The sequence below is a fragment of the Orcinus orca genome, chromosome 6 (assembly GCF_937001465.1).
Source record: "Orcinus orca chromosome 6, mOrcOrc1.1, whole genome shotgun sequence".
Lineage (NCBI taxonomy): Eukaryota > Metazoa > Chordata > Mammalia > Artiodactyla > Delphinidae > Orcinus > Orcinus orca.
In genome coordinates, this window is record NC_064564.1 from 50,713,782 (window position 1) to 50,733,278 (window position 19,497).

Here is a 19,497-nt window from a genome sequence, read left to right on the forward strand (position 1 = left end):
TTTCTATAATAAAAATTTAATAAACAAGACAAAATAAACTCATTATAAAGAACATATTTTATTATATTACACAATTTAAGGTACACAAAATATTATAAAAATAAAAATAATTTAAATCTTATAAATAAATAAATAATTAAAATAGATAAATATTTAAGTACATAAATAAATATATCAGCATGGGCATCTGTGAGGGAATAGTACCTGTAGAGTAGAACATCATGTTGCTTAATATTCCTGAAGACATTTGACAAATTAATTCAATTCAGGGCATGATGAGAGCAGAAATGAGAGTCTTTGACATGGCAGCACAGGTGGAAGTGTGGTCTCGTTAGTGAGAATCATTTCGGTGTTGAACCAGGTGTGTGTCATTCCTTCCTCCTGAGTCTTTCTTGCAAGTTTGTTGATGAAGAGAAGGATCTCATGACTTCTGCTCTGACAATCTCCCAGGCACAAGGGCTGTACTTCTTCTCTTGCAGATAGACAGTGATTCTGTGGAAGTATTTCCTCACAGCCAGGATGGAGTCCTCCTTCGGCAGGGGAGTCCCTTCCAGCCCCGCCTCCTGCATCAGACAGGCTTGCAGGTCAGTGAGCTGCTGATAAAGTGCGGTGCAGAACTTGTCCAGGAGGGTCTCATCCCAAGCGGCAGCCGAGCCCTCTGTGCTGAAGAGCTGGAAGGTCTGCTGGATCATCTCATGGACGACAGCGATGGCTTGAGCCTTCTGGAACTGGTTGCCTCCAAACGCCTCCTGGGGGAATCCAAAGTCATTTCTGTCCTTCAGGCAGGAGAAGGGGGAGATTCTCCTCATCTGTTGCAGGAGCATCAGGGCCCTCGTGTTAGCCAGGCTGTGGGTCTGAGGCAGGTCGCAGCCCAGAGAGCAGTTGGAGTTGCAGCTGAGCAGCACCAGGGCCAGGAGTAAGGACAAAGTTGGGGCCATCGGGGACCCTGCAGATGCTGCCGGCCTGGCAGAGGTGGGGACTCTGTGAACCCTGCTCTCTAGGTTCTCTGAAGACCTTCCTTCAGGCCTGGGTCTTAAATGGGAGCGAATTGGTTTCCATTTTCTGAATGTTCCCTCTTACTTTCTACTTCTGTTTTTGCTTTTCATTTTGCACTCTCCGGATGGGTTAGGACAACATTTCTCAACCTTTTTTTCATTATTGCCTCTCTTTCCTCTGCCCACAGAGCCTTTTTAGATAGTTTTTTCCTAATTGCCCCCAGCATGAAATTTTGATACCACAGATATACTGTGTATCTATTTTTGTACTCCATGTATATCTTTACTTTATACATAGAAAAAGAAAGTGAAAATCTTACTCTTTCTATTCAGTGCAGGGTTAAGAATATGTAAAATTTTAAGCTATAATTTAAATTAAAAGCTATTGAATTTTAATTTAACTTTATAACTAAGTTTTCAAAGTGATTTTAATGTAATATATTTACTTATATAAGTAGGAATGTATCAAATTATATATTCAAATAAAATTTAGATACTTTATAATAATACCAGTGTACAGACATACTTAAAAATCATTCAAAGCTGTTCAAAATCATAGCAAAACTAAATTATTTCTTTAATATTTATTTTTAGGTACTTAACTTTTAATTTTGCTTCATATCAGAAAATAATTTTTAATTACACTGACTGCTAGATATTCATCTAGGTATTGTCAACATTTTTTTCTGTTTATCACTTGCCATAATTATGGATGTGTTAAACAACTTTAGTAGAATTAAATAATAAAATATCATATTTTTTGTATTTTACTTACAAATACAATTTACGACTTGTATTTAATTTCCCGATCCCAAATCACGCTGACCCTCAAACATAAGCAACATCCACAAGACAGCCAGTGGCTGCTCGTAAGTATGTAAAGGCCACCTCTCACAATATGACTCTGAGATCAAGAAAATGATGACGAGAAAGTCCTCCAATGAACCATCAAGTCACCTTAGGTCGTAACACTGATTTGTATACAGTGTGTTTACCTTCCCTGAAGTCAATGTCAATACTTCTCTTATGTATGATACACACAAAAAAATCCCAAAGACAAAAATGAATACAAAGGAATAAGGTTTTGTAGTATCTGGTTGAGTTTTGGAGTGCCACAAACCATTGTAATAGCAAGATTTTCATACTCCTAAAAACTATGTTTGCACCCATGGAAGCAGTATCATCCCCAGTGAGAAAGCATAATTTAGCAATCATCACCAATTTGAATCTTTCTCTGTATTTTTGCATTAAATTTCAAATTTCCCAAAGACTGTTAAAGGTTCCAATCCAAGTCTATTCAAACAAAAGGAAACCATCTCTGTAATTAATTGAGAACTGGATAAATATTGATTGGTATCATGGAAAGAATTAACTTTCAACTCTGATCATGAATTCTTTTATTTTGCAGTGGATGTTCTGTGACCTCAGCCCTCTCCAATTCCGATCTTTCAATAAATAATAGGTATGTGACCATCTTTGGCAAATCAGCTCTGTAGAAACTGAACTCTGTCATATTCTCTGTGGTATCCTCGGCACCAGGCCCACTGTAATCACGCAACAGGTACTTTTAACTAAAGCAGTTTCTCAGATGTTCTCCTTCCACTGGAAGGCAGTTACGAATGACCAAGCTATTTTCCTTTATCACGGTCATATTTGCTGGGATTATAATAGACAGTGGCTGGTATTCCCACTCTATTCCTACTGGTATCAGTCATGCCTACTGAGTTTGTTGCTAAAACCACTAGGATTCTCTTTCCTTCAAGGTGCATATGGCTCTGGGGATTCAAGTTGTAAGAGCAGCACAATTTTCAGCCTTTGCCCGGCACTCTATTAAACTCAGGAGGATGATCTCGTCTCTAATTTGTCCTCTACTAGGTCATGATAGAAAAGAACTAGCCTAGTGTCACATACAGAGCCACATATCTGAACTCAAAGTCTCCCTGATTCACACAGGTCACAGCAACCAGACAATTAACCACGTTACTCTTCGGTGGATCTTTACGGATGTGGCAATGACTACCTATATCCTGAGATTCTTTGGAGACTCCTCACAAAGACTGATGAATGATCATTTTCATCCTGTATCTTCATTCCCTTCCATGGGACAATAGGCTCCATTCCTGATTTATTTCCAAAAGTTGACACATAATAATTAAAGCATTACTGCAGGTCGAAAATCAAGAGTTTGGATTCTGAGTCCTTGGCCTACACTTTTGGCCAGATAAATTGCTCATTCTTCTTTATTTACTCAGCATGAATATATTCTCTTTTCCAGATGCCAAGCATGTAGCTTTCAATGACCTTTCTGGTTTGAATATTTCAGTCCCCACAAAATTATTAGTTTGAAGTCCTAACCCCAAAGTGATTGTATCAGGTGGTGGACCCTTTGGGACTTTATTAGGGTGTGGGGATGGAGGCCTCACAAATGGAATTATAGAAGAGGTCTTGATAAATGCCTCCCTCTCCTGCCCTGTGATGAAACAAGGAGAACTCTGCAGTGTGAGACCTGAAGCAGGCTCTTACCAGAACTGGACCACGTGGGCACCCAGATCTTAGATTTCCAAACTCTAGAACTGTGAGCAGTACATTTCTGCTCTTTAGAAACTACCCAGTCTATGCTATTTTGTTGAAGAAGCCCAAATATTAATACATGACCTGATCTAGTATCCTCGGAATACCTCCCAGAAGTCTTTAAAATACCTAAAGGGAGAGACACCATCTTACCCAACCCCGTTTCCTAGACAGCTAGTCCAGTCCTTGTCATTTCAGGAGCTCGATCCATACTCATGATGATAATAATAATAGGAGAAGAAATAATACCAACATATATTAGATAGATATGATGTGAGAGGACAATAATCTACAGAGAATTTGTAAATTCTTCATGGTTCTACAAGGGAAGTGATAATGGAATATTGTGTGAGATATTTTTTGAAGATCGTCTGCAGGAATGTTTTCTTCAAGTTTGTATTTCCAGTATTTAGAAGATCAGGATGAGAATCACAGGCTTGGACACAAATGGAAGACTCGCTCTCCACTTTTTCTTCAGTTATCCTCAAGTACTTGCAAGGAGCTGCCTGATCATACTTTTCTTGTCTCCCTCAGGAAATAAGGAAACAACTTGTAATGTGTCTACACTTGTGGATATTTTCCTTGTAGGCTATGCCTTTGGGCATCAACTTGAATGCTTCTTTCAAATAGTCTATGATGCTGTGAACTCTGAGTGACATCCGTGTTATCTTCTCCAAGCTGAACTTGTGGAATAAGAATTTGAGTCTGATTGCAGTTTTTTTTTCCTTCTCTTTATTCTAGCCAATGAACAATAAAAATACATGAAATCATAATATCACTAAGTCTGAGAATAAACATCAAAACTTGACTGTTTTATTTCTTTTAAGGCAGAACTAGGGGATGAGATTTTTTATTTTTTTATTTAAAAAAACTTTTTATTTTATATTGGAGTATATTTGATTAACAATGCTGTGCTAGCCTCAGGTGTACAGCAAAGTGATTCAGCCACACACATACATGCATCCATTCTTTCTCAAACTCTCCTCCCATCTAGGTTGCCACATAATATTGAGCAGAGTACATACACAGTATGTTCCTGTTGGCCTCCATCCCAAATATGGCAGTGTGTACATGTCAATCCCAAACTCCCCAACTATCCCTCCCCCTCCCTCTTCCCCCCAGGTAACCATAAGTTTGTCTCTAAGTCTGTGAGTCTGTTTCTGTTTTGTAAGTAAGTTCATTTGTATATCATTCTTGTTTAGATTCCCCATACAAGAGATATCATATATTTCTCTTTCTCTGAGGGTCAGATTTTTTTTATACATCTTTATTGGAGTATAATTGCTTTACAATGTTGTGTTAGTTTATGCTGTACAACAAAGTGCATCAGCTATATGTATACATATATCCCCATATCCCCTCCCTCTTGTGCTTCCCTCCCACCCAGATTGTTTCTTAATGAAGTGTGTGCAAGCAAGAACATTACTTGTTCCCCTCCACCCCACCCAGAACTTCATTAGGACAAATAGTGTAAAGATGAAAAGTGGACTTATGCACTGAACTTGTTTCCTTGACCATTAATCATCCAGTAGTTTCCCAACTTCTTTGCAATTAGTTTCCCACGAGGATAAATCCAGGCCATGTAATATGAGCAGAAGAAGTGCTCTTGCCTTGTATAGCCCTGGCCCTTGAAAACATCCCATGTGATCCACCAGACTTTTTACCTTTACCACCGAGTGGAGTAGACTCAAGTACTACAGGCAAATTTGGAGTCACCTGTTGATGATGGAAAAATCCTCAAAACAGGGGGTACCCATGTCTCCGAATCACTCTTTGGAGGAGAGCAAACCAGAACATCCATGGGATCAGGAATGCCTGCATTGTGCTCTTATACCAGGGAAACATAACATTCTATTATGATCAAATTCCTGACAGCTTTCTGTTTACCTGTTACAGCAGCCAGCATTAAGTTAACTGACAAATATCTCTAACACCACACTATCTGAAAAACCTTTCTATAAAAAAAGAAACTTCATATGTTGAAAATAGCAAATACCAGCCCAAAACTTAAAGTGATCTTTTAAATTACATTTTGAAATTATACAAGAAATAATGTGTATAATGTACAATTATTTATACAAGAAAAAATGTCTACACATTTTTTTAAAATCAAGTTTTTCATTTCAGACATTTTTCAACTTGTGGAGAAACGTAAGTTGAGATTGCTTTGGAGCACTCAGCAAACACTAATGTAATTGAATTAAAAAGTGTCACAAGTATAAAAAATATTCTGTATTTGTTGACATTTCTTTGAGGATTCTTACATGAGGGAAAGGCACTTTTCAATTTCCACTCTGACAACCTCCCGGGCACAGGGGCTGTATTCCTTTGCCTTCAGGTAGACATGGATTCCATGGAAATACTTCCGGGCAGCAAGTCCCAAATCAGGACAATCCAGATTGTCTTCTTCCATCTGCTTTAGTCAGTCCAGCCTCTCTGATCAAGGCTAGGGAAGGGTTTATCGAGGAGGGTGTTGTTCCAAGCAGCACGGCTGTCCTCTGTGTTTAAGAGTTGGAGGATCTGCTTGAGCATCAGATAGTGGTAACAGGAGCCTTGAATCATCTGGATTTGAGTGATACTCTCTTTAAACTTTTTAAATTCGCCAAGTAAATTTGAAGTCGGCTCTGTCCTTTAGGGACCACTGAGAGGGGATCCTTTGCATCTGTTCCAACTGTTGGAAGACTTCCTTGTTGTCCTGACTATGGCTCCTAGGCAAGTTCCAGCCAAGAGAGGAAGCAGGGATGGAGCAGAGCATCACCCTGCTACTAGCAAAAGAACTGGGCCATTGAGAATTTGAGTGATTCACTAGACGGCCGCCAGGGGGCGCGCGGGAACCTCTAAACAATTAGCTGGAAGGTTCCTTCCAGCTAAACAATTAGCTGGAAGGTTCCTTCCCTGGAACTGTGGACAGCGTCCTTCCCTAGGCGGCCGGTAGAGGGCGCAGGGTTTATTTGGGAAACGCCGACTATTGAGTTTGCTGTCTGCAGCTGTCTCCTGCAGCTCGAGAGACAGGGCGAAACGTAGTCACTGAGGCTACTTTAATAATCAGCATAGTGCGCGAAAAACCTTCGTTTTCTCGGTGCTGAGTGTTGAAGAGGAAGCCTTGTCGCGGCCTCGCCAGAGACATTTTTGTCTGGTTGGGAACCGGAACCTTGCATTTTCGGGGCTTCCCCTGAGTTTTGCGCTTTATTTTCTCACAGAAACTTGAGCGAGGCAATTTTGGGGGAAAGAAGCCGTTTTCCGAGCGGTCTGAGGTGGGGAATCAGAGCGATTCCCAGCCTCAGAGAAAGGGGAGCCGATTTTTCAGATTGGGGCTCGTTTCTGGCGCGAGACAGCGAAGGCCCAGAGAAAGGGGAACGCGGCGGCGGCGATGGGACGACAGGACGGTGTTGGGGACGCCCTGAGGGGTGAGTCGGAGCGTGGCCACCACCGGGGCCGAGGACGCGGGAGCTGAGCGCCCCTGTAGATGGCTCTGGGACTTTCAAGGGTCTTTCAAGGATACAGCGTTAAAGTGAGGGAGAAAGTATTGAATATCTGAAAAGTAGGAATATTAAAAAACACAGCATTTTACTTTTTATATTTTAAAATTAATGTTATATTTAAATTAATTCATATTATATTTAATTTAAATTAAATATTTTAAATGTTTCATGCTTTTACAATATATTTATATTAAAATATTTTAAATAGTAAGCATAGAATATTAAAATATATTTTATTATTAAAACGTGGGTTATTAAACTTTATTTAAACTATATTTTCGTTATACTAAAACAAGTATTTAATATAGTTTTAGTTTTCTATATTTAATGGAAACAAAATCAGTGATATTTTCAAGATTACTTCTTCACTTGTTTGTAATTGAGGGAATTAGCATGTTTGACAATTTCTAATGACCCCGTGATAGTCTTAACTGATTTGTTGTTTTTTTTTTTAAAGAAGATGTTGGGGGTAGGAGTTTATTAATTAATTTATTTATTTTTGCTGTGTTGCGTCTTCGTTTCTGTGCGAGGGCTTTCTCTAGTTGTGGCAAGCGGGGGCCACTCTTCGTCGCGGTGCGCGGGCCTCTCACTGTCGCGGCCTCTCTTGTTGCGGAGCACAGGCTCCAGATGCGCAGGCTCAGCGGCCATGGCTCACGGGCCTAGTTGCTCCGCGGCATGTGGGATCCTCCTAGACCAGGGCTCAAACCCGTGTCTCCTGCATTGGCAGGCAGATTCTTAACCACTGCACCACCAGGCAAGCCCCTTAACTGATTTTTAACTCATGTTCCTGAAATGTCTTTCCCAGGAGCTCACTTTGACTATATGGTTAGAAAGAAGAGTTGCTGTGTACAAGCAACTGAGGACATTTAGCAGGTCAGACTTTTTCATTTTCTTTAGTAAGAATTTTATAAACTAAATCGAATTTGCCCAAATTTCAGTTGCATCATGAAGGCTTACTTTGTAAGACTTTCAGGGACCTGCAAATGAAGGGTGATTTCATTTGTTTATTTAAATTTAAAATTTTGGTATTTTGTTCCTCGTGCATGTTTTGGTATTACTTTTCATTTTAAAATATTACATTGAAACATTCTTTATCTTGATGACTTAGATTTGGTGCCTCTTTAACATTCTGTGTTTAAGGGAAGTACTAGCTTACTTTACCCTAACACTGACCCAGGAAATAGCTTTTGAATTAGAGTATTGTGCTGTTCCATGGCTGAAAATCTAGGACTGTTTCATTTCTCATCACCCTCTCATCCATAAATATATTTCTTACCATTTTCCTGGTCTCTACAATGTTTTAATGTCTTTTTTTTAAGGAAGAAAAAAACCCTTTTACTGCCTTCATCTGATTTCCTCTCCCCCCACCCCCTTGCCTATGGTAACCACAAATCTGATCTCTTTTTTTAATAGGGTTTTTTTAAAAAACATCTTTATTGGAGTATAATTGCTTTACAATGGTGTGTTAGTTTCTGCTTTATAACAAAGTGAATCAGCTATACATAGACATATATCCCCATATCTCCTCCCTCTTGCATCTCCCTCCCACCCTCCCTATCCCACCCCTTTAGGTGGTCACAAAGCACCGACCTGATCTCCCTGTGCTATGTGGCTGCTTCCCACTAGCTATCTATTTTACATTTGGTAGTGTATATATGTCCATGCCACTCTCTCGCTTTGTCACAGCTTACCCTTCCCCCTCCCCATGTCCTCAAGTCCATTCTCTACGTCTGCGTCTTTATTCCTGTTCTGCCCCTAGGTTCTTCAGAAGCATTTTTTTTTTTTTTTTTTTTAGATTCCATATATATGTGTTAACATACAGTATTTGTTTTTCTCTTTCTGACTTACTTCACTCTGTATGACAGACGCTAGGTCCATCCACCTCACTACAAATAACTCAATTTCGTTTCTTTTATGGCTGAGTAATATTCCACTGTATATATGTGCCACATCTTCTTTATCCATTCATCTGTCGATGGACACTTAGGTTGCTTCCATGTCCTGGCTATTGTAAACAGTGCTGCAGTGAACATTGTGGTACATGACTCTTTTTGAATTATGGTTTTCTCAGGGTATATGCCCAGTAGTGGGATTGCTGGGTCATATGGTAGTTCTATTTTTACTTTTTTAAGGAATCTCCATAGTGACTGTATCAATTTACATTCCCACCAACAGTGCAAGAGGGTTCCCTTTTCTCCACACCCTCTCCAGCATTTATTGTTTGTAGATTTTTTGATGCTGTCCATTCTGACCCATGTGAGGTGATACCTCATTGTAGTTTTGACTTGCATTTCTCTAATAATTAGTGATGTTGAGCATCCTTTCATGTATTTGTTGGCAATCTGTATATCTGCTTTGGAGAAATGTCTATTTAGGTCTTCTGCCCATTTTTGGATTCGGTTGTTTGCTTTTTTGATACTGAGCTGCATGAGCTGATTGTATATTTTGTAGATTAATCCTTTGTCAGTTGCTTCATTTGCAAATATTTTCTCCCATTCTGAGGGTTGTCCTTTTGTCTTGTTTATGATTTCCTTTGCTGTGCAAAAGCTTTTAAGTTTCATTAGGTCCCATTTGTTTATTTTTGATATTATTTCCCTTTCTCTAGGAGATGGGTCAAAAGCATCTTGCTGTGATTTATGTCATAGAGTGTTCTGCCTATGTTTTCCTCTAAGAGTTTGATAGTGTCTGGCCTTACATTTAGGTCTTTAATCCATTTTGAGTTTATTTTTGTGTATGGTGTTACGGAGTGTTCTAATTTCATTCTTTCGCATGTTGCTGTCCAGTTTTCCCAGCACCACTTATTAAAGTGGCTGTCTTTTCTCCATTGTATATTCTTGCCTTCTTTATCAAAGATAAGGTGACCATATGTGTGTGGGTTTATTTCCGGGCTTTCTATCCTGTTCCATTGATCTATATTTCTGTTTTTGTGCCAGTACCATACTGTCTTGATTACTGTAGCTTTGTAGTATAGTCTGAAATCAGGGAGCCTGATTCCTCCAGCTCCATTTTTCTTTCTCAAGATTGCTTTGGCTCTTCGGGGTCTTTTGTGTTTCCATACAAATTGTGAAATTTTTTGTTCTAGTTCTGTGAAAAATGCCATTGGTAGTTTGATAGGGGTTGCATTGAATCTGTACATTGCTTTGGGTAGTATAGTCATTTTCACAATGTTGATTCTTCCAATCCAAGAACATGGTATATCTTTCCATATGTTTGTATCATCTTTAATTTCTTTCATCAGTGTCTGATAGTTTTCTGCATACAGGTCTTTTGTCTCCTTAGAAAGGTTTATTCCTAGGTATTTTATTCTTTTTGTTCCAGTGGAAAATGGGAGTGTTTCCTTAATTTCTCTTTCAGATTTTTCACCATTAGTGTATAGGATTGCAAGAGATTTCTGTGCATTAATTTTGTATCCTGCAACTTTACCAAATTCATTGATTAGCTCTAGTACTTTTCTGGTAGCATCTTTAGGATTCTCTCTATATAGTATCATGTCATCTGCAAACAGTGACAGTTTTACTTCTTCTTTTCTGAATTGGATTCCTTTTCTTTCTTTTTCTTCTCTGATTTCTGTGGCTAAAACTTCCAAAGCTATGTTGAATAATAGTGGTGAGAGTGGGCAACCTTGTCTTGTTCCTGATATTAGAGGATATGGTTTCAGTTTTTCACCATTGAGTACGATGTTGGCTGTGGGTTTGTCATCTATGGCCTTTATTATGTTGAGGTAAGTTCCCTCTATGCCTACTTTTTTGGAGTGTTTTCATCATAAATGGGTGTTGAATTTTGTCGAAAGCTTTTTCTGCATCTGTTGAGATGATCATATAGTTTTTATCCTTCAATTTGTTAATATGGTTTATTGCAATTGATTGATTTGCATATGTTGAAGAATCCTTGCATTCCTGGGGTAAATCCCACTTGGTCATGGTGTATGATCCTTTTAATGTGCTGTTGGATTCTCTTTGCTAGTATTTTGTTGAGAATATTTGCGTCTATGTTCATCAGTGATATTAGCCTGTAGTTTTCTTTTTTTGTGACATCTTTGTCTGGTTTTGGTATCAGGGAGATGGTGGCCTTGTAGAATGAGTTTGGGAGTGTTCCTCCCTCTGCTATGTTTTGGAAGAGTTTGAGAAGGATAGGTGTTAGCTCTTCTCTAAATGTTTGATAGAATTCGCCTGTGAAACTCTCTGGTACTGGGCTTTTGTTTGTTGGAAGATTTTAAATCACAGTTTCAATTTCAGTGCTTGTGATTGGTCTGTTCATATTTTCTATTTTTTCCTGGTTCAGTCTCGGAAGGTTGTGCTTTTCTAAGAATTTGTCCATTTCTTCCAGGTTGTCCATTTTTTGGGCATATAGTTGCTTGTAGTAATCAATCATGATCTTTTGTATTTCTGCAGTATCAGTTGTTACGTCTCCTTTTTCATTTCTAATTCTATTGATTTGAGTCTTTTCCCTTTTTTTTCTTGATGAGTCTGGCTAATGGTTTATCAATTTTGTTTATCTTCTCAAAGAACCAGCTTTTAGTTTTATTTACCTTTGCTATTATTTTCTTCATTTCTTTTTCATTTATTTCTGAACTGATCTTTGTGATTTCTTTCCTTCTGCTAACTTTGGGGTTTTTTTTTGCTCTTCCTTCTCTAATTGCTTTAGGTGTAAGGTTAGGTTGTTTATTTGAGATTTTTCTTGTTCCTTGAGGTAGGATTGTATTGCTGTAATTTCCCTTTTTGAACTGCTTTTGCTGCATCCCATTGGTTTTGGGTCATCATGTTTTCATTGTCATTTGTTTCTAGGTATTTTTTGATTTCCTCTTTGATTTCTTCAGTGATCTCTTGGTTATTTAGTAGTGTATTGTTTAGCCTCCTTGTGTTTGTATATTTTACAGTTTTTTTCCTGTAATTGATATCTAGTCTTATGCTGTTGTGGTCGGAAAAGATACTTGATGTGATTTCAATTTTTTAAAATTTACCAAGGCTTGATTTGTGACCGAAGATATGACCTATCCTGGAGAATGTTCCATGAGCAATTGAGAAGAAAGTGTATTCTGTTTTTCTGGGTTGCAATGTCCTGTAAATATCAACTAAGTTCATCTTGTTTAATGTGTCATTTAAAGCTTCTGTTTCCTTATTTACTTTCATTTTGGATGATCTGTCCATTGGTGAAAGTGGGGTGTTAAAGTCTCCTACTATGATTGTGTTACTGTTGATTTCCCCTTTTATGGCTGTTAACATTTGCCTTATGTATTGAGGTGCTCCTATGTTGGGTGCATTAATATTTACAATTGTTATATCTTCTTGAATCGATCCCTTGATCATTATGTAGTGTCCTTCTTTGTCTCTTCTAATAGTCTTTTTTTAAACTAAAGTCTGTTTTGTCTGATATGAGAATTGCTACTCCAGCTTTCTTTTGATTTCCATTTACATGGAATATCTTTTTCCATCCCCTCACTTTCAGTCTGTATGTGTCCCTAGGTCTGAAGTGGGTCTCTTGTAGACAGCATATATATGGGTCTTGTTCTTATATCCATTCAGCCTGTCTATGTGTTTTGGTTGGAGCATTTAATCCATTTACATTTAAGGTAATTATCGATATGTATGTTCTTACTACCATTTTTAAAATTGTTTTTGGTTTGTTATTGTGGTCTTTTCCTTCTCTGTGTTTCCTGCCTAAAGAAGTTCCTTTAGCATTTGTTGTAAAGCTGGTTTGGTGGTGCTGAATTCTCTCAGCTTTTGCTTGTCTGTAAAGGTTTTAATTTCTACGTCGAATCTGAATGAGATCCTTGCTGGGTAGAGTAATCTTCGTTGTAGGTTTTTCCTTTTCATCACTTTAAATATGTCCTGCCACACCCTTCTGGCTTGCAGAGTTTCTGAAAGATCAGCTGTTAACCTTATGGGGATTCCCTTATATGTTATTTGTTGCTTTTCCTTTGCTGCTTTTAATATTTTTTCTTTAATATTTAATTTTTGATAGTTTGATTAATATGTGTCTTGGCGTGTTTCTCCTTGGATTTATCCTGTATGGGACTCTCTGTGCCTCCTGGGCCTGATTGACTATTTTCTTTCTCCTATTAGGGAAATTTTCAACTATAATCTTTTCAAATATTTTCTCAGTCCCTTTCTTTTACTCTTCTTCTTCTGGGACCCCTATAATTCTAATGTTGGTGCATTTAATGTTGTCCCAGCAGTCTCTGAGACTGTCCTCAATTCTTTTCATTCTTTTTTCTTTATTCTGCTCTGCGGTAGTTATTTCCATTATTTTGTCTTCCAGGTCACTTATCCGTTCTTCTGTCTCAGTTATTCTGCTATTGAGTCCTTGTAGAAAATTTTAAATTTCATTTATTGTGTTGTTCATCATTGTTTGTTTGCTCTTTAGTTCTTCTAGCTCTTATTAAACGTTTCTTGTGTTTTCTCCATTCTATTTCCAAGATTTTGGATCATCTTTACTATCATTATCTGAATTCTTTTTCAGGTAGACTGCCTATTTCCTCTTCATTTGTTTGATCTGGTGGATTTTTACCTTTCTCCTTCATCTGCTGTGTACTTCTCTGTCTTCTCATTTTGCTTAACTTACTGTGTTTGGGGTCTCCTTTTCACAGGCTGCAGGTTTGTAGTTCCAGTTGTTTTGGGGGTCTGCCCCCAGTGGGTGAGGTTGGTTCAGTATGTTGTGTAGGCTTCCTGGTGGAGGGGACTAGTGCCTGTGTTCTGGTGCATGAGGTTGGATCTCGTGTTTCTTGTAGGCAGGACTGCATCCGGTGGTGTGTTTTGGGTATCTGTGAACTTATTATGATTTTAGGCAGCCTCTCTGCTAATGGGTGTGGTTGTGTTCCTGTCTTGCTAGTTGTTTAGCATGGGGTGTCCTTCACTGGAGCTTGCTGGTCATTGAGTGGAGCTGGGTCTTAGCATTGAGACGGAGATCTCTCGGAGAGCTCTCGCTGACTGATATTACATGTGGCCAGGAGGTCTCTAGTGGTCCAATGTCCTGAATTCGGCTCTCCCACCTCAGAGACTCAGGCCTGACACCCGGCCAGAGCGCCAAGACCCTGTCAGCCACTGCTCAGAAGAAAAGGGAGAAAAGAAAAAGAAAGAAAGAAAGAAAAAATAATAAAATAAATAAAGTTATTAAAATAAACAAATTTTAAAAAGTAATAAAATAAAAGAAGAGAGCAACTAAACCAATAAACAAATCCACCAATGATAATAAGCACTAAAAACTATGCTAAAAAATAATTGACAGACAGAACCCTAGGACAAATGTTAAAAGCAAATGTATACAGACAAAATCACACAAAGAAGTATACACATTCACAAAAAGAGAAAAAGGAAAAAAAAATATATATATATTAAAAAAAGGAAGAGCACAACTAAATCAATAAGCAAATCTACCAATGATAATAAGCTGTAAATACTAAACTAAGATAAACATTAAAGTAGAAACAAATTAGACACAGAAAGGAAACCCCATTTCTACAGTTGCTCCCAAAGTCTACCACCTCAGTTTTGGGGTGATTTGTTGTTTATTCAGGTATTCCACAGATGCAGGGTACATCAAGTTGATTGTGTAGATTTAATCCACTGCTCCTGAGGCTGCTGGGAAAAAATTTCCCTTTCCCTTCTTTGTTCACACAGCTCCTGGGGTTCAGCTTTGGATTTGGCCCCACCTCTGTGTGTAGGTTGCCCTCTGGCATCTGTTCTTTACCCGGACAGGAGGGGGTTAAAGGAACAGCTGATTTGGGGGCTCTGGCTCACTCAGGCCAGGGGGAGGGAGAGGTATGGAATGTGGGGCAAACCTGTAGCGGCAGAGGCCAGTGTGACGTTGCAACAGCCTGAGGTGCACCATGTCTCCTCCTGGGGAAGTTGTCCCTGGATCCCAGGACCCTGGCAGTGGCGGGCTACACAGGCTCCCGGGAGGGGAGGTGTGGATAGTGACCTGTGCTTGCACACAGGTTTCTTGGTGGCTGCAGCAGCAGCATTAGCATTTCATGCCCGTCTCTGGTGTCCACGCTGATAGCCGCAGCTCATGCCCATCTCTGGAGCTTGTTTAGGCAGTGTGCTGAATCCCCTGTCCTCACGCACCCTGAAACAGTTGTCTCTTGACTCTTAGGCAGATCCAGACTTTTTCCCGGACTCCCTCCTGGCTAGCTGTGGCACACTTAGCCCCCTTCAGTCTGTGTTCCCGCAGCCAACCCCAGTCCTCTCCCTGGGATCCCATCTCCGTACCCTGAGCCTCAGCTCCCAGCCCCCACCTGCCCCGGCGGTTGTGCAGACAAGCCTCTCAGGCTGGTGAGTGCTGGTCAGCACCAATCCTTTGTGCGGGAATCTCTCCACTTTGCCCTCTGCACCCCTGTTGCTGCGCTGTCCTCTGTGGCTCCAAAGCTTCCCCTCTGCCCACCCGCGCCCCCCGGCTCCGCCAGTGAAGCGACTTCCTAGTGTGTGGAAACTTTTCCTCCTCCACAGCTCCCTCCCAGAGGTGCAGGTGCTGTCCTTATTCTTTTTTCTCTGTTTTTACATTTTTCTTTTGCCCTACCCAGGTACGTGGGGAGTTTCTTGCCTTTTGGGAAGTCTGAGGTCTTCTGCCAGCGTTCAGTAGGTGTTCTGTAGGAGTTGTTCCACATGTAGATGTATTTTTTGATATATTCGTGGGGAGGAAGGTGATCTTACTCCTCTGCCATCTTGAAGGTCCTCTCTCTATTTGTTTGTTTTTAAAGTATAATTTAATCTGTTTCTTTCTTTTTTTTTTTTTTTTTGTGGTACGCGGGCTTCTCACTGTTGTGGCCTCTCCTGTTGCAGAGCACAGGCTCCAGACGCACAGGCTCAGCGGCCATGGCTCACGGGCCCAGTCACTCCGCAGCACGTGGGATCTTCCCGGACTGGGGCACGAACCCATGTCCCCTGCATCGGCAGGCGGACTCTCAACCACTGTGCCACCAGGGAAGCCCTAATCTGTTTCTTAAACATTAACATCAAAGGTGGTCTGAAACAAAATCAAGATGAGGAAAAGGACTGTTTATCTCATTTATACTATTCACAGAGCAGTGAATAGTATTTTTTGGTCAGAAAACTTTCTTAGATGCTGGTTGTCTCCAAAGAGCTTCAGGTGCTGTAGGGTTTCTCTCCTTAATGTACCAGGTACTGCTCTAAGGGTGGAAACGTGGGCTCTGCTCCTTTACAGTTCCACAGGCAATCCCTCAACTACAGTTTGCATTTGGGGGCCTCAAGATGCAGACCCCTGACAGTGTTAAGGGACCTGTAGTCAGAGCTTCTCTTGGCTGGGCCAAGGGTGGACTATACAGGTTACTATTTGTTATATTAATACAAAAGGCTGCTATCATTCAGTCTGTTCAAATTCTCAGCCTGTAATTTGCAGGTTATATCAGCTGGAGCTTTTCTCTTTAACTTATGCTTTCTCAGAGAAAGCATGTCTAATGGTTTTTTTAATTCAGCTTCAGCATTTGCAGGCTCGAGAAACTAAAGTGAAATATATTGTAGAATCATGGAATTTAAACTTCAACAAATAAGTAGTGAATATGTCTTCCATTTGTTGGTACTGTGGTGGGTGCCAGGTACAATGAAAAGAGTAGATGCGTTGCCTTCTGTCACAGAGCTTGCAGTCTGGTGGGGATATGGGTAACTAGGCATTCAATTAAAGCAATGCTAATGCTGTGACAGGGAAAGTACAGGTTCTTGGGAGCATGTGGGCTTGCATGGATCAGGGAAAGCTTCTGCAAGAGCAGTTGGTAAGCTGGCACCCCAGGGGTCTGCAGGAGTTTGCCAGGTAATTGCATCATGGTCAATTTTGGACATGTTGTGGAGAGATAGTCTAGGGAAGCAGGTAGATATAAGGGTTTGGAGCTAATGACATTTGTTTGGAGATGTGACCCTAGGGAAAGACATGCATATGGAGGTCACAATCATAGAGAGGACATTTGGAACTATTTGGGAGGTTGAGAGTGTATGTGCAGAGAGGATGAAGCGTGGGACTAGCACAGAATTTTGAGGAACACCAATTCCCTAAGATGAGAGGGAGCAGTCAACAAAGGAAGGAGAGGAGGAGGGGCAGAAAAGCAGAGGGTGGTGGTGACATGGAGACCGGATGAGCATCAGACCTTAAGATGGAGGGCGTGGTAACAAGTGTCCGATGCTTCTGAGATGTCAGCTGAGGCTGCCTGACAGCGATCTCTGATCTCAGTAACATGTATTGATAGTTTATTATAAACTTTGGCTGAGCAGTTTTAAGAGAACAGGGAGGTTGAAGCCAAATTATGGCAATTGGAGGAAGGAGGTGCATGTGAAGAAGTAGAGGCAAATATTGCAGAGAACTTTTGTGTATGAACAGAATGACAGAAGCAAGATAATACTTACAGGTGGTCATGTTTAGGATGAAGAAGATGAAAATTAAGCACATTTAATGTTGATCAAAACTAGCCTTTGGGCTTCCCTGGTGGCGCAGTGGTTGAAAGTCTGCCTGCCGATGCAGGGGACACGGGTTTGTGCCCCGGTCCAGGAAGATCCCACATGCCGCGGAGTGGCTGGGCCTGTGAGCCATGGCCGCTGATCCTGTGCGTCCGGAGCCTGTGCTCCGCAACGGGAGAGGCCACAACAGTGAGAGGCCCGCATACCGCAAAAAAAAACAAAACTAGTCTTTGAAAAGGAAGATGTTGATACAGCAGAGAGAGGAAGTACTGATAAAGCATAAGCATCTTATTGTACTAAGGCCTTCTCTGCTTTGCATCAAGGGAATCTCTCCCAAAAGCTAAACCTCCTGAAATTATCCCTCTGTGTGGTGTCACAGAGTTTTTTCACCCCGGGGCAGTGAACGATGGGGAGGCTTGGGATGAGTAAGAGATACTTTCTTTTATTAAGATATAAGTTCCAAATGTGAGAATGGAAGTGGAAAGGGAGATGCACCAAACGTACATCTCTCTTCTCAGGCAGATGTATTTTATGCAGCATGGTTGTCAGTGTTGACAGTGTTAAAAATCTGCTTAATGAAAAATGTAAATAGACTTTGATAACTTTTTAAATGAATTAACTTCCAAATGATTAAAAAATACAACTATTTGGCTTAGGAGAAATGGAATTTACCTAATCTTATCTGTAAGAACTTACACATAATTGGGGGACAGGATTTAATATTAGCGTCATGTAATAGTAAACTCACACAACAAATTAAGAGAGATTTTTTCTTTGATACCTGTGACAGTTACATATAGATTAAATCTTTATATGGTTGAACATTTATATTAATTTTAATCATATTCAGAAATATATTGTACTAAGAAACAGATCTTCAGTTCAATATATTACAAAGTATAAACTTTTTTTAACGTTTAAATGTTAATGAGTCTGCATTCATCAGGATATCCTTTCTTTATTAATATGCATAGTACATATTACACATCCACTTTTGTTTTTTGGGTTTTTGTAAATGTATTTATTTACTTTTGGCTGTGTTGGGTCTTTGCTGCTGCGTGCGGGCTTTCTCTAGTTGCGGCGAGCGGGGGCTACTCTTAGTTGTGATATGTGGGCTTCTCATTGTGGTGGCTTCTCTTGTTGCAGAGCATGGGCTCTAGGTGTGCAGGCTTCAGTAGTTGTGGCATGCGGGCTCAGTAGTTGTGGCTCACAGGCTCTACAGCACAGGCTTAGTAGTTGTGGCTCATGGGCTTGGTTGCTCCATGGCATCTGGGATCTTTCCGGACCAGGGATTGAACATGTGTCCCCTGCATTGTCAGATGGACTCTTAACCACTGTGCCACCAGGGAAGTCCCTACACACCCACTTTTGGATTAAAGTGTATGTGGGTTTACTAGTAAAAGAGGTAAATTGCCAACTGCCTTAAGAATATTTTTCCCTGAGTGTATTAAATGTAAATGTGATAATGTCTTCTTACTGGCCTATTAAAGAATAACAGGAAAATAGATGAAGATAAGTTAGGTCCTAGAATCAAGTAGGTTAATTTTCTTTACAACAAGTTGAGAGGGGGATCAAGATGGTGGAGGAGTAGGAAGCAGAGTTCAACGTCCTCCACAGGAACATTAAAAATACATCTACAAGTGGAACAATTCACACAAAACAGCTACTGAGCGCTGACAGAAGACCTCAGATATCTGAAAAGACCGGGTAGGACAAGAGGAAAAAGAAAAAGAAAGAATCAGGATGGGGCCTGCGCCCCGGGGAGGGAGCTGTGAAGGAGGAAAGATTCCTGAACCTTGGGAAGGCTCCTCATCAGCGGAGAAACTAGACTGGATGGAGGGGGGAGTTTTGGAGCCTAAAAAGGGTAGAGCAGCAGCTGGTTTGTGGAAGGCAAAACAGAGAGTAACCTGCACAGAGAGTCGGCACCGCCACCCTGTGCTCCCCAACCTGAGATACTCCTCTGTTGGTGAGGGTGGGAGTCGGGTGCTGAAGCTCACACTACAAAGCTCAGTCTCAGGGAGAGGACCAGGATTAGGTGCGGAAACAGCC

The 19,497-nt window shown here is 40.4% G+C and overlaps 2 protein-coding genes and 1 pseudogene across 2 annotated transcripts in view; 1 reads left to right on the forward strand and 2 right to left on the reverse strand.

The window, feature by feature from the left end:
* Window positions 1–368: 368 nt before the first annotated feature.
* Window positions 369–938, reverse strand: LOC101275275 (interferon alpha-1-like). Its single transcript, XM_004275043.2, has one exon. It carries the CDS (start codon window positions 936–938, stop codon window positions 369–371), a length of 570 nt encoding a protein of 189 aa, XP_004275091.2.
* A 4,888-nt stretch (window positions 939–5,826) lies between these two features.
* On the reverse strand, window positions 5,827–6,321 carry LOC101274194 (interferon alpha-13-like; annotated as a pseudogene).
* A 217-nt stretch (window positions 6,322–6,538) lies between these two features.
* KLHL9 (kelch like family member 9) overlaps window positions 6,539–19,497 on the forward strand; it is a 153,676-nt gene continuing 140,717 nt past the window's right edge. The window contains exon 1 of the transcript XR_007477942.1: window positions 6,539–6,973. The gene's annotated coding sequence lies outside the window, so the exon portion shown is untranslated. The remainder of the gene's footprint in view (window positions 6,974–19,497) is intronic.